Here is a 12,790-nt window from a genome sequence, read left to right on the forward strand (position 1 = left end):
TTTCTACATTTGCATGACATCAGAATTTCTTGATGCACATTTTGGAAGCATTCAGTCTTACTGGCTCTACGTGAGGAATGACTGAGGGGACTAAATGGAGAATGTTTGTCATAAAGCTAATGAGTGTTTTATCTTGTGATTTATCATAGAGATGTCAGGCGTCACTTGGCATCATTTGATGTCCTGACAGACGCAATTTGCCTATCGCATCAAAAATACCTGTGAAATGTTGGGCTTATCTCCCTTTCCTGTTTTAAAGGTGCTTGAAAAAAACTCAAACCACCACGTGTTGCCATGTCTCCTACAATAAACACTTCTATCAGTCCCTACACGTGGTGCCCATTTTTTAAGAAGTCCCTGAGAGTGCCTGTTTTCCTCTTGCAGATGTCTCATGCAGCCACAAGTGCCTTATGTCGCTCTATAAAGCTGCAGTGTGAGCTGTACCCCTCCCGTCAGATCGCCATCTGCCTTGACCCTTATTGCGGCCTGGGATTTGCACTATGGTGCTTGTGCAGGTATGTTGAGAGTCCTAGGCTTTCTCATGCGTTCCCAGCTTTCTCTGGAATCCAAGGGAACAGCAGGGGATGAAACTGTCAGAGAAACCCAAATTAAGCTTTTAATAGGTATTTCATAAAATACCTTTGCGGGAAGAAAATTCATTCAGTTAGTTATTGAGAACCTTGGGTTTTGCCAGTGGAATTCACTAGATACCAAACCCAAGGGAAAAAAGACTTCAGTTTCACATTGATGAAATAAATCCCTTCAAAGTCTTTTGACATTCAACCATATCTTTTTCAAGACCCATAAGGTGTTGACTGCAGGGTTGGTATGTGCTAAGAAATACTGCTGAAGGAAGCAATTAAATGTTTCTTAAAATGAATGAGACCTGAATTGATTCACTCAGATAACTGCTATGATGCAGCACATCTTGCAAAGCTGCAAAATTTGCCTCTTTTTTTTTGCCTTTTAAAACATTAATTTAATTTAATGGTGGTTTAGGTATTTCATTTTTAAAAAATGTGGACACTGAGTATGAAAGGTTATTTTGTAAACAGATAAAATTAATTTTACTGTAGATAACCTGTTCCTTCCCTCTCCAGTTTCCCCATCTGGAAAGGAAGTGTATTGAAGGAAAGCAAAAAATTTACCTGTGGTAAAACCTGGTGATTTATTTAATCAATAAAGTGAGGGAGAGTGGAGGGAGAAGAAAACTCAGTGATGGAAGAATTAAAATCTAAATGGATTTTTAAAAATATTTTTAGAGTAGTGAACAACGTGTCATGCTTTCTGTACAAGAGTTAATATAAGATTGCTTTGTTTCATCTGAGTTATAGTTTTGTTTTAGTGTGAAAGACTTCTGTTACAGAATGATATTTTTTTTCTACTTTAAAATGTTTAAAAAGAAAACAAAAACTCCTCATCGTATTGCCCACTACAAAAACACATCATCTTCAGTTAGGAGAAATGGCAAGCGTGTCAAGCTGCGTGTTGAATGCAGTTAGAGATGTTACTTTTTTAAAGATGCATTGGTTTGTCTAAGCCTGGTTTTACAGAGGACTGTGTCACCATATTTTTTAGATCAGTTACTATCGACAAAACATTTGTCAATTTAAGACTGTATGGTCATGCCACTTACTGTCCTGAAATGAGTATATAATATTTTTTATAAAAAAAAAATAAAAGGTGGTGTAATTTTGAATTTGACTTCCTGTCCACTCACATTAACTCATATCCAGGTTCAATATTTCACATAAACACTGTTTGAAAACTGAGACGCCTACAGCAAAGGCTAGGAGATTGCACTAACAACTGGAATGGTGCAGTATACGTGTTGAAGACTTGTTTCACTCAAAGCAAAAGGTGTGTTTTCCCTAGAGTGACTCAGAAAAGTAAGCTCAGCTACCAGTTGTCATCTGTAACTGGAATGATGTCTCAAGCGTTGACGTTCTAGTGTCACAAGTTCTGTCTGTTCAAGGCACTGAGTATTTCCCTGTAGCTCACCGTGATATGCTGCAGGACAAATATACTGACTTTAGTTTGTGACTTAACTCAGACCCTTAGCTAACTAAGAGATACTTGCTCTCTGTGGAGAAGATAAGCTGAAGTTCAGGTAGATACCAGGCTCTCAGTTTTCCTATATTTGCTTCATTTTGACTTCATGTAACTTTTGGCTTTTTTACGCTGCCTTTAAGCTTTCATGTTTCTTTTTCTTCCTAGTGTCTACTCGGGTCATCAGTCTATTCTAGTCCCTCCCCTGGAACTGGAGAGCAATGTGTCTCTGTGGTTGTCTGCTGTAAGTCAGTACAAAGTGCGCGTCACGTTCTGCTCCTACTCCGTGATGGAGATGTGCACCAAAGGGCTTGGAACACAGACTGATATACTCCGGGTGAGCAGACTTAATTTTTCAACACAGTGACATACAAATACATGTCTCTTTCTGAAAATACTTCATCTTGGCTTGCAGAAGATGGGCTGTGTTTCTTTGAAAGCCTGTCATAGTTTAGCCCCAATCAGGACCAGACTACGCAGTCTCTCTCTCACTCCCTCCACCCTCGGAGGGAACAGGGAGAGATCCTTAAAGTTATCTTTACGAGCAAAACAGACTCGATTTGGGGAAAACTATTCATTTATTACTAAACCAAAGCAGGATAATGAGACAGGGAACAAGATAACCTCCCCCCACCCCTCCCTCTTCCCGGGCTTAACATTATCTCTACCACCTTCCCCTCCCGAGCGGCACAGGGGGGAAGAGGGAATGGGGGTTGCAGTCAGTTCATCATATGTTGTTTTACGCCACTGCTTCATTGTCAGGGGAAGAACTCCTCACATTCCTCCCCTGCTCCAGCGTGGGGTCCCTCCCACGGGTCACAGTCCTTCATGGAACTGCTCCGGCGTGGGTCATCTCTTCCACGGGGTGCAGTCCCTCCAGAACGGCTGCCCCAGCGGGGCCTCCATGGGCCACAGCTGCCTTCAGGCACCCGCCTGCCCCGGCGTGGGGTCCTCCCCGGGCTGCAGGGGGATCTCTGCTCCTCCGTGGGCTCCCCGGGCTGCAGGGGGATCTCTGCTCCTCTGTGGGCTCCCCGGGCTGCAGGGGGATCTCTGCTCCTCGGTGGGCTCCCCGGGCTGCAGGGGGATCTCTGCTCCTCCGTGGGCTCCCCGGGCTGCAGGGGGATCTCTGCTCCTCCGTGGGCTCCCCGGGCTGCAGGGGCTCAGCCGGCCTCACCATGGGCTGCACCACGGGCTGCAGGGGAATCCTGGCCAGGAGCTGCATTGCTGCTCCCCCTCCTTCTGCACTGCCCTTGGCGCCTGCAGCCCTTCCTCTCACCAGAAATCCTTCACAATCGGCTCAGGCAGACGCCTCTCAGCTTCTCTTCACATCTCCTCTCTTCACTTCTCCTGGCCGGGCCGGGCCGAGTCGGGCCCAGGCGGCCGCCGGCAGGAGGCCAGAGGGTGAGGCCTGCCAGGCCCACCAGCCTCGCGCCTCCCCCTCTCTGCTCCCGCTTCTGCTTCTTCACTTCTTTTTTTTTTTTTTTTTAATTTTCATTTTCTTAAATACATTATCTCAGAGGCCTTATCACTGTGAGCAATGGTCTTGGCCCTTGCCAGCAGCGGGTCCACCCCAGGCCCGGCCGAGTCCACTGGACAAAGGGGAAACAACTTCTAGGAGCTTCTCACAGAAGCTACCACTGTAGCCCCGCTCAGTAAATAAAACCAGAACAAAGCCTTTCCTTATGACTTGCTTTTTGCAAAATATTGAGATTGCTGGAAGTTTCAGCTGTCATGTTTCTGGTGGAGGAAAAAAAAGAAGTCTTATGTTTTCAACTTTACTTATTTGTGCCACCTCTGTGCTGACTAACACATCCATTTAATTTTGAGGGAAATCTCTTAACTGAAACTTGCTGTCCTTGAAGAGGCACCTCTGTCTTGGTGTGGGAGAGTTCCCACACCTGTACTAACTACGCTGCTCAGGACTTCACGGGGAATGTCTGGCAGCTTGTTGTGTGTAAGAAAGTGACTACATTGTGCTAATTCTCAGTACAGACAAAAAACTCGGCCCCTCTGTTCTCCTGGAGCTCACTGAAGTAGATCTTGTACATCAAGCCCCGCCACCAAGCCTCTTGGCACAATTTTAGAGGGTGGTCCTGGGCGGATGGAGCCATGCAGTCCATGTCCACGTTGTTTAACCAGTGCATGTCAGTTATTCTGATGTTTTTAAAGTCCATCTGATCTGCAAATTAAAATGGCTTATTTCTAGAATTGCTGACTTCAAACCTAAAATGTTGTTGTTTTCTTCACCCAACCTCTTAGATGAAAGGCATTAACCTGTCGTGTGTGCGAACGTGCATGGTGGTTGCGGAGGAGAGACCGAGGATTACCTTAACGCAGTCTTTCTCCAAGTTATTCAAAGACCTGGGCCTCTCTGCTCGTGCAGTGAGCACTACGTTTGGCTGCAGGGTCAACGTAGCAATTTGCTTACAGGTGAGATTAAACTGCTTATTCCTTATACTTATGGAGAGAATCTCTGGGAACTTTATAGGAAATCATGTCCAGCTGTAGGTAATTTTTTTCTAATAAACTAGAGCTCCATTGCTTGCTTGCTTCATCATGAAGTTAAATAAGCCTTGAAGATGTGGGTTATGGTAATTTCGCTTTTCTATACTAACTGACCAATTGATTTGCCTTTCTAAAACAGAGGATCGGTATTAAGAAACTTGTTTCCTTCCTACTCTGCAGGAGCAGTATTAAATTAAAGACACAGCTTCCTGGTCATAAACATATTAAAAATTTCAAGCAGTGCTATTTCGACTTTTGTGTGATTTAGATTTTGCCTGTTTGAAAAGTAGCTTATGTATATGTGGAATTACATGGAAGACAGAGTTCCTCAAATAAGACCCAGGAAAACTGACAAGGTTGGCAGGTTTTTTTACTTTTAAAGAGCTCAAATGAGTGTTATCAACATGCAAATCTAATTGTCTCACCTTATGTGGGAGGTGGACTATTTTTTCAATTAAAGGTATAAAATTGGAAGCTTTGAAGGAGAGAATATGCCCATAAAGTACACAGCCCTACTTCACAGACTGGAGATAATGCCATGCTGTGGTCCAGACCTGCCTTTATTAGTTTAGTAATCAGTTGATTATAATCTTGCGTGTGTAATTTAACCAGATTAAATATAACTTTTCTTTATGAGATGTTTCTTCTCTAGTTAGGAGGGAAAAAAAGTGTTCCGCAACTTATCTGACAAGCAGGTACTAAAGATGGTGTAGAAAACGGCAAAGCACTGGGTTTTGGATAATACTTGAGTTAATGGTTAAACTGCTCGAGTTTCAGGTGCGGCAGTATGTAGGTTTTTATGTGGGGAATTCCATAGATGGCACATGCATTAAGTGTGTGTGTAATTGTAAACCTCATACCAATAAAATTGGACCTAAAATACACTTAATAAAAAATATTATTCTATGAAGATTGCTACTGTGCTTCTGCAAAAGTTTTTTTCTTTTTTCTTCTTTTTTTTTTCTTTTTTTTCTTTCTGGTGCCCGCTGGACGAAGGAAAGCCTTTTTCCCTTTCAGAATATATTTTAATATTCTAGATTTCCTACAAGAGAGATGGTTTGGGTCATGAGCTTCTTAAATATGTTGCCATTCATAATTATTTCCTTAGTTTCTACACATATTCAAGGAGAAAAGATTTTTAACAACCCCTAGATAAATGGTTATAAAGAAATGCAGCCAGAGCAATTTTATGAATCAGTAGTTGGAAAAATAGGACGGATATAGATTAAATTCAGATGACTGTACAGAAAGATTGTAAATTCGTGGAATAAAACATTTCAGATGCCAAGTGTGAAAGAACAGCTTTCTGATTTGCCTGTCTAAATAAGAATTTAAAAAGCCAGTTTGGGGTATTTGCTGTTCAGACTACAAAGGGCGGGGGCGGGGGGGGCAGTTTTGCTACAGAATGTTAAATGGCAATGTGAAAAGTACTCCAAGAAAACTGTGAAGAGTGTAGGACTGCGGGACACTTAAGCTTCCCCTTCATTTTATACCTTTTTTATCTCTATTCTCCGTTCTTGAGCCCTTTTTTTAATATGTTTTTAGCCCCTTTCACCCATTCTTCCAAAGTGGTATCTGTAATTGATTTCTAAAATAATTGAATTTAAATGAATATAGATTAACAGACAAACTGTGAATGGGTATTTGAGACACGTTAGCCTGCAAATAAATACATGATGTCTTCCAAACTCACTTGCCTGGTTTACTGATAAGGTGTTTCTGAAGCTGCAAGCAGCCTTTAGATACTTAGAGATGGATGAGGAGGCATTTTCGATAAGGCAACAGGCGACATCTGCCGTAACCCTCTTCTCGGTTTTTAACTGGGACGTGCCTGTTTCCCAGTGAACCACTTAAAACTGCCAAGCTCTTAAATAATCTGAAATGGAAATTCTCTTTTCGCTGTAAAACAGTATGAGTTTTGTTTTCTGTCTTACTGTGTCTATCTTATGTTTCCAGTGCCTCTTTGTCTGTATTTTCTTTTTTCCCCTTTCTCTCTGTTTCACACACTTTGATGGCCTCTGTTACTTCTGTTTGTGGTCCCGCTGTCAGCCAAACAGGCTGGGCAAGCTGGCTGAACAGGTATAGTGATGCATGTGTGCTTGTGATGTCCTAAAGTCAGTCTGGTTCAGCGCTATTGCTCTGTAACGAATGTGTGACATTTGAGAGTTTTCCTTTGAAACAAATCCAGCAAGATTTTTTTTATTTTTTTTTTTCCTAAAGCAGTTCAGTTTTACTCACCAAGAACACTTGTACCTGAGGTACAAAACCTCTTTCTCAAACAGGCAGAAAGGGAGTATAGCAAGGATTAAAATCCCTGCGTGGTATATTCCCGAAGATAAAGCTCACGCTGTGCATCTGGTGAGGGAGTGTCCTTACAAAGACATTGTTACGGTTCTCCAGCACGGTCATCTTGAGCTGGTGGCAAAGCGGCCTCATTTGAAGTATTTCTAAAATGATAAATTTTGCTATGAGGGGGAACAGTCAGCAAAACTTTGCCTGTTTTTTAGCTTAAATATGCATTTCACACTAGTTTCTAGTTGTCTTGAGATTAAATTCTGCTGGGGGGGAAAGGAAAAAAAAAAGGTGTCTCATGTTGGGAAATGGGAAACCTCTCACCAGAGTTGGTCAGAAGGTTTGTCCTCTGGCTGCAGCGGAGCTCTGCCTCAGCCAAGGCTGTTACTGGCAGGAGCCTTGAGAAGATACGGCTTCGTTAGAGTTATATTTTAGTGAAATGTTGGGGTTTTTTCCTTCACAGTTGACAAAACTGTTCTAAAGAAGAAGAGTTGAGCTTTGGGAAAGGGATTAGGCCCGCACAGGTTTATGCTTACATGCTTTGCACTTGCTGTGTAATTTTTAGGGGAAATCCTTACCAAAATAAAATTTTTAGAACTTAAGTTTTAAACTGAAGAATTTTTAAAACTTAGACTTACCTGTATAAATACATACTTTGCTTGTGTGTTCACTTACTGATTACATAAAAAATGACAACTTTATGGCAGTCACTCTAGAAAGGGGGGTATTATACTATATTTCTGGTGGGCTAGGGCAGTACTTCAGAAGTGTCATTAAAAAAGGGAGAGGAATTTGTGAATCTATGTGGCTGTGAGAATGAAAGCAGGATTTTCTGGCTTCTGTTGAATTTGTTTCTTCCCTCTTATTCTTAGGGAACAGCAGGACCAGATCCAACAACAGTGTACGTAGATATGAGAGCACTTCGACACGACAGGTACGGATTATGTTAAAGCATTAACTATTTAATGACTGTAGAGGAGAAAGTTCAGCTTTGTCACATTGCATTGGTATGTTGAAATATTCTTGGCAGCAGCTAATTCCTCATCATTGCATACAAGGAACCCCACCCTAGAGAATGATAACTGTGCTGGAAGTGGTCTGGCATGTCCTCTTCCATCGCTTGTTCTGCTGTTCCTTTCTAGATGCTCGCTTCACTTGCTGTCTGTTCATCAGTCTTGGATAATCTAGACTCATTAGCTGTTTCTCACCTAACCGTACCGTTAGCAAAAGGTGACCTTGCCGCCTGGCTGGTTAGTCACAGAATCATGGAGACCGTGAGGGTGGGTGGGATCTCTGGACATCCCTCATGCAAACTGTTGCTCAAAGCAGGACCAGCTTCAAGGCTTCATCAGATTACTGAGGGCCGGGACCAGTTCAGTACAGAAGATAACCAAGAACGGAGATCCTCCTCCTCTCTGGGTGTATGTGCCGAGACTGACGCCCCGCTCTGGGGAAGTTTTCCTTACTGGCGTTTCCCATCTTGCATATTACGTCCCTGGCCTTCTCCTTACGGTGTGCAGCTCTGAGAAATCTGGCTCCATTTTCTCTGTAACAGTCCTCTAGGTAGTGGAAAAAGTGCAGTTGAGAATCCCCCTTAGTGGTTTGGTTTTGTTTTTTTTCCCTCAGACCCAAACAAATCAATTACCTCAGCCTTTTTAGGTCCAATAAATTTATGTCAGACCTGTAACAGCATATCTCACACACACACATGTCATCTTTAGACTTGCCAGGGACACATCATTCTGTCAGACTTTAATTCTGTAGTCATAATTTCCATATTAACTTGTTTCTGTGTTAACTTAGTTAACACAAGCACCAAGTTCAGCCTGTAAGTTTAGTAGGGTACATATATATGTGTTTGTTTCTGTACTTACTTTAAGAAACATACTATCAAGACTCGGTGCCTTTGGGTTGTTTGTTTGGTTTTTTTAATTAATAATGTTAAATTAGGGGTTTATGTTAATTGGCAACTTTTGTGACTACTCATCTCTAATTTTTGCAAGCGTAAGTCTTAGCTTTTAGAAGACAAACTATTCACCATCATTTGCATGATCCCCATTCGGCATCTGAACAGATCGATGTAAACCACAGTCATTTTCTCCTTATTTAATCTTCGAATCCCAGAATGGTGTAGGTGGGAAGGGACCTTTCAAGCCCTGCAAGGAGCGGGGACATCTCCAGCTAGATATCACTGTGACTTGCATGGGTAACACTCCTGTTAAAAACAAGCTCAGCCATAGCCTCAAGCTGCCGCTGTGTTGGGCAGTCCTAGCCTACGGGTGCAGGGACAGTGTAATATAACGTAATGTGTAGGAGCCTCTTCTCTCGTACGCCTCTCCTGTTGCACTCAATTCTTGTTCCTTCTGCAAATGTGGTGCCTTTGTAAGATGTGCTACTAAAGGGCTGCATAGTGTCACGTAATTCCATTTAGGCCGCTTGCTCTTCACTTGTCATTCCTACTGACGCTCTGCTGTGGTTCAGTGCGGCAGGCAGAGGTCCGGGAGAGTCCAACAGAGAAGGTGAATTTAAAGTGCTGGTAGAACTGCAACCTTAGAGCTCTGTGGGAAAAAGTTACTCCTCTCTCCAGAGAGCCGAGTTTCTGATTCTTAAGAGAAATGTGGTCTGGGAATGCTAATATGGAAGTCCTGAAGGCAGCTAGAAACTCCTGACTGTCTTACGGCATTGTGAATAACTGAGCGTAATCGGTGGGCATCAGAGCAGTGTGGTCAGCACAGCTGAGGACAGGATAACACCGGATATACTGGAGCGTATCTACTTAACTTCCATTTAAGTTCATAAATCCCTGTACAAATACATTCTCTTATTTTCTCAGGGTGCGTTTGGTAGAGAGAGGTTCTCCACACAGTCTGCCGCTTATGGAGTCTGGGAAGGTGAGAGATTGAGAGCAATCCTTCCTCCTCATGACCCTGACCTAGGTGGTGAGCTGCTTCCGCTGGATCTCAGTACAGAATCTCTGCAACCAGCTTCACTAATCACAGTGTATCTAGGAGAGGCACTAGAGAGAGCGTAAAACGAACAGCTAGTTAAAAAGTTTTAAGCCAGGTGCATGAAGTGAAGCAATGGGATTATGTCGCTACAGCTAAAAAAGTCAGAGGCCTTCACGTGGAAGGCATTTTTCACTGTGAAACAAACTTCAGCTCTGGAGCTGCAAAATAGCTACTTGGAGTTTAAATGATTAAGCAACTTGGGAAGAAGAGGTAGTTGATATTTTTCGTGCAGAGAGGAGTAGAAAGAGAAGAATTGCACAGACTGTTGACTTCTGTGGCTCTGCATTATTAACTTCTCTTTTGATGAATTCAAGTTCCCTTAACTTCTGTTTTAACCATTTGCTTCTTATTCAAGATTCTTCCAGGGGTAAAGGTCATCATAGCACACACAGAAACCAAGGGACCTCTGGGAGACTCGCATTTAGGAGAGGTAAAGCTTTGATGCTGTCATACTTTGTTTATCAGCAGTGATTTAATATATAGATAACTCATGTCAGGTCAGTGCCTGTGGGATGGCCACATAACGTGGCGAGTGAATGAACTCTACAGAGAGCTGGAACCGTTTGCATGCTTGTGCGTATGCCTGCATGGTTTCCGCCCTCCTCTGCCAAACTCCTGCACGCCGGTCCCACGCGCCAGTCTGTGTCTGATGGGCAGCTAGGAGAGGCAGTCAGTATCTCAGGTACTGCCAGCACTGGACAGTAGTCATGAGGTAATTTGCTGTTTGGTTTAATCTTTGTTTTATACACACCTGGATTTGTGTGTACTAAGATGCCCAACTAATAGAAGACTGCAGGTTAACAGGTGTTCCTTTCGCGGGAGCCAAATGCTTAGATCATTTTTGCTCTTTACCATCCCCCATTACACATACATAAAACTCCTTTTGAATCCTTTTTTCCTGGTAATTTTCTGTGAGGCAGAACTGGCATTTTAGGAGCAACAAAATTTTCAGTGGAACAGATGTTTTAAATCCATAAATTATGCCACGTAGGTCTGGCAAAATAACCTGTGTGTATGTATGATAACCTATGTATTATATGGAAATGATTCTCTTTGGGGTTTCTTTTTAATTTATTTTTTTTTTAATCCCCTAGATATGGGTGAGTAGTCCACACAATGCTACTGGTTACTACACAGTGTATGGAGAAGAAGCACTGCACGCTGATCACTTTACTGCTCGCTTGAGTTTTGGAGACACTCAGACCATATGGGCTCGGACTGGGTACCTTGGCTTTCTGCGCAGAACAGAACTTACTGATGCTAGTGGAGGTGAGAAAAGAAATGTACTTAGAGAAGCATGTGTTTGAAACTCCTTGGGGTAGTTGAGCTAGTGAAGAGTAAGCTGTTCTGCAAGTTCATCCTGACTTCCATCAGGGAAAATTGCTGAATGTAACAGGAATTGTTACTCTGTACATATTAATTGATTAGAATGACACGGGGTATTCGTACAAAATAAGAAATTCATAATGCCCTTTTGACAGATTTGGAAATTCTGTTCATCTTCCTTCATTTCCACTTACACAAATAATATGAGCACACTTGTTAGAAGCACTAGAGCCTTTCTACTTTTCCTCTGAACCTCTTCCCTTACAGACAGGATGCAGCAGTTCAGTGCTGATATAGAGAATACAAATAATACAAACAACATCCAGCAGTTTTAGAACATGCAGAAATACCAGTGATTTCGTAGCTTTTCAGAAGTTAAAGGTCTAGGGAGTAACTTCTCGGTATTTTTTTCCAGTATAGAAAATAAATTGCTAATCTCATTTTTTCAGTCTAAGCCAGGATGTCTAAACTTGAGAAATGTAACCAGATGGAAGAAAAACTGCTCCTTTTTCTGTTGAGGCAGAATATGGAGTAGGTGTAACTCTTGCTTATCGCACATTTAAAAAAAAGAAATCTCTAAACATCCTAAGAAAAGGAGTTTGAATGCTTATAACTTATTAGCAAATATATACTGCTAATTGTCTGTGACTGGACTTAAATGAATGGCGGTATCTGCACGGGCAGCGTCAGTGTCCCCTCACTGCCACTGGATCATGAACTGTAGCGGGTTCACAGACACCTTTTACGTTTCCTGTAATCACTCAAGGTACAAGATAGAAAAGCAGTGTTCCCACTTCTGGAACAGAAGTGTCTCTTTCGGGGACACCATGCATGTCTAGCCTACTTTTAGTCCTCTGTTATGCGAAGGAAGAAGAGTAAGGAGAGCAATTTGTTGAAGGTGCGGACTTTTGTGGAGGAGCTACCCCATCTGTTGCAGTGGATATCAGTCCAGGGTTCAGAAAAGGCCCATGATATTGGATCTAGGTGCTAAGAGAGGGTCATCCTCCAGTCTACTGTGCCGGTGTGCTCTTCAGTCTCCTGGGGCTCCTGAGACCACGGCAGGCGAACGCTATTGCTCTGGCTGGAGAAATCCCTGCAGCCCGCTCAATGCCATCTCCTCCAGAGCAGCATCGTGCAGGCTTCCCTCTTCCACAGTCAGAGTGCCACCAGAGAGCAAAAGGTGAATTCTGGTAAAGAAAGAGTCTTCGCCAGAGATGTGTGGTATCCTTAGCCCCCAGCTACCACCAGGACATAGAAGGGTCCCTTCTTGGCAGCAGATCTCTCCACCCTGTTCAGCCTGCTTAGTACACTGGCCTGCCCCTCCTGAATTAATGTGGCCTCAGGCTATCAGTGGGAGCTGCTGGAACACAGATCCAGCTCCCTGAAAAAGCTTTTACTGCATGTCCGCTTCACCTTCAGAGCTGGTAGAGCATGACAGCACTCAACCAAGGCGCTCTGAGCTTTCCTTCCTTTCCTCCTCTCTGATTTTCAAGGGCAGTTACCTCCAGGGCACATTGCTGCTTAGTGCAAGGTTCTGCACAGGTGGAATCGTCCTTCTGTCACTGTTCAAAGTGAAACAGATCCCTGTTCTTGAGAAAGCCGGTAGTTCA

At 43.0% G+C, this 12,790-nt stretch overlaps 1 protein-coding gene across 2 annotated transcripts in view; it reads left to right on the forward strand.

Moving 5' to 3' along the window:
• DIP2A (DIP2 acetate--CoA ligase A) overlaps nt 1-12,790 on the forward strand; it is a 115,033-nt gene that overhangs the window by 98,188 nt on the left and 4,055 nt on the right. The window contains exons 30-37 of one of the 2 annotated variants that reach the window (XM_086750596.1): nt 385-515; nt 2,218-2,386; nt 4,309-4,479; nt 6,604-6,633; nt 7,719-7,780; nt 9,680-9,737; nt 10,210-10,284; nt 10,949-11,123. In XM_086750596.1, coding sequence (XP_086606722.1) covers nt 385-515; nt 2,218-2,386; nt 4,309-4,479; nt 6,604-6,633; nt 7,719-7,780; nt 9,680-9,737; nt 10,210-10,284; nt 10,949-11,123 — 871 coding nt within the window. The remainder of the gene's footprint in view (nt 1-384; nt 516-2,217; nt 2,387-4,308; nt 4,480-6,603; nt 6,634-7,718; nt 7,781-9,679; nt 9,738-10,209; nt 10,285-10,948; nt 11,124-12,790) is intronic. The other variant, XM_086750597.1, reaches the window with a different exon arrangement.

Source organism: Chlamydotis macqueenii, chromosome 6, assembly GCF_036417535.1.
Source record: "Chlamydotis macqueenii isolate bChlMac1 chromosome 6, bChlMac1.mat, whole genome shotgun sequence".
NCBI classification, from domain to species: domain Eukaryota; kingdom Metazoa; phylum Chordata; class Aves; order Otidiformes; family Otididae; genus Chlamydotis; species Chlamydotis macqueenii.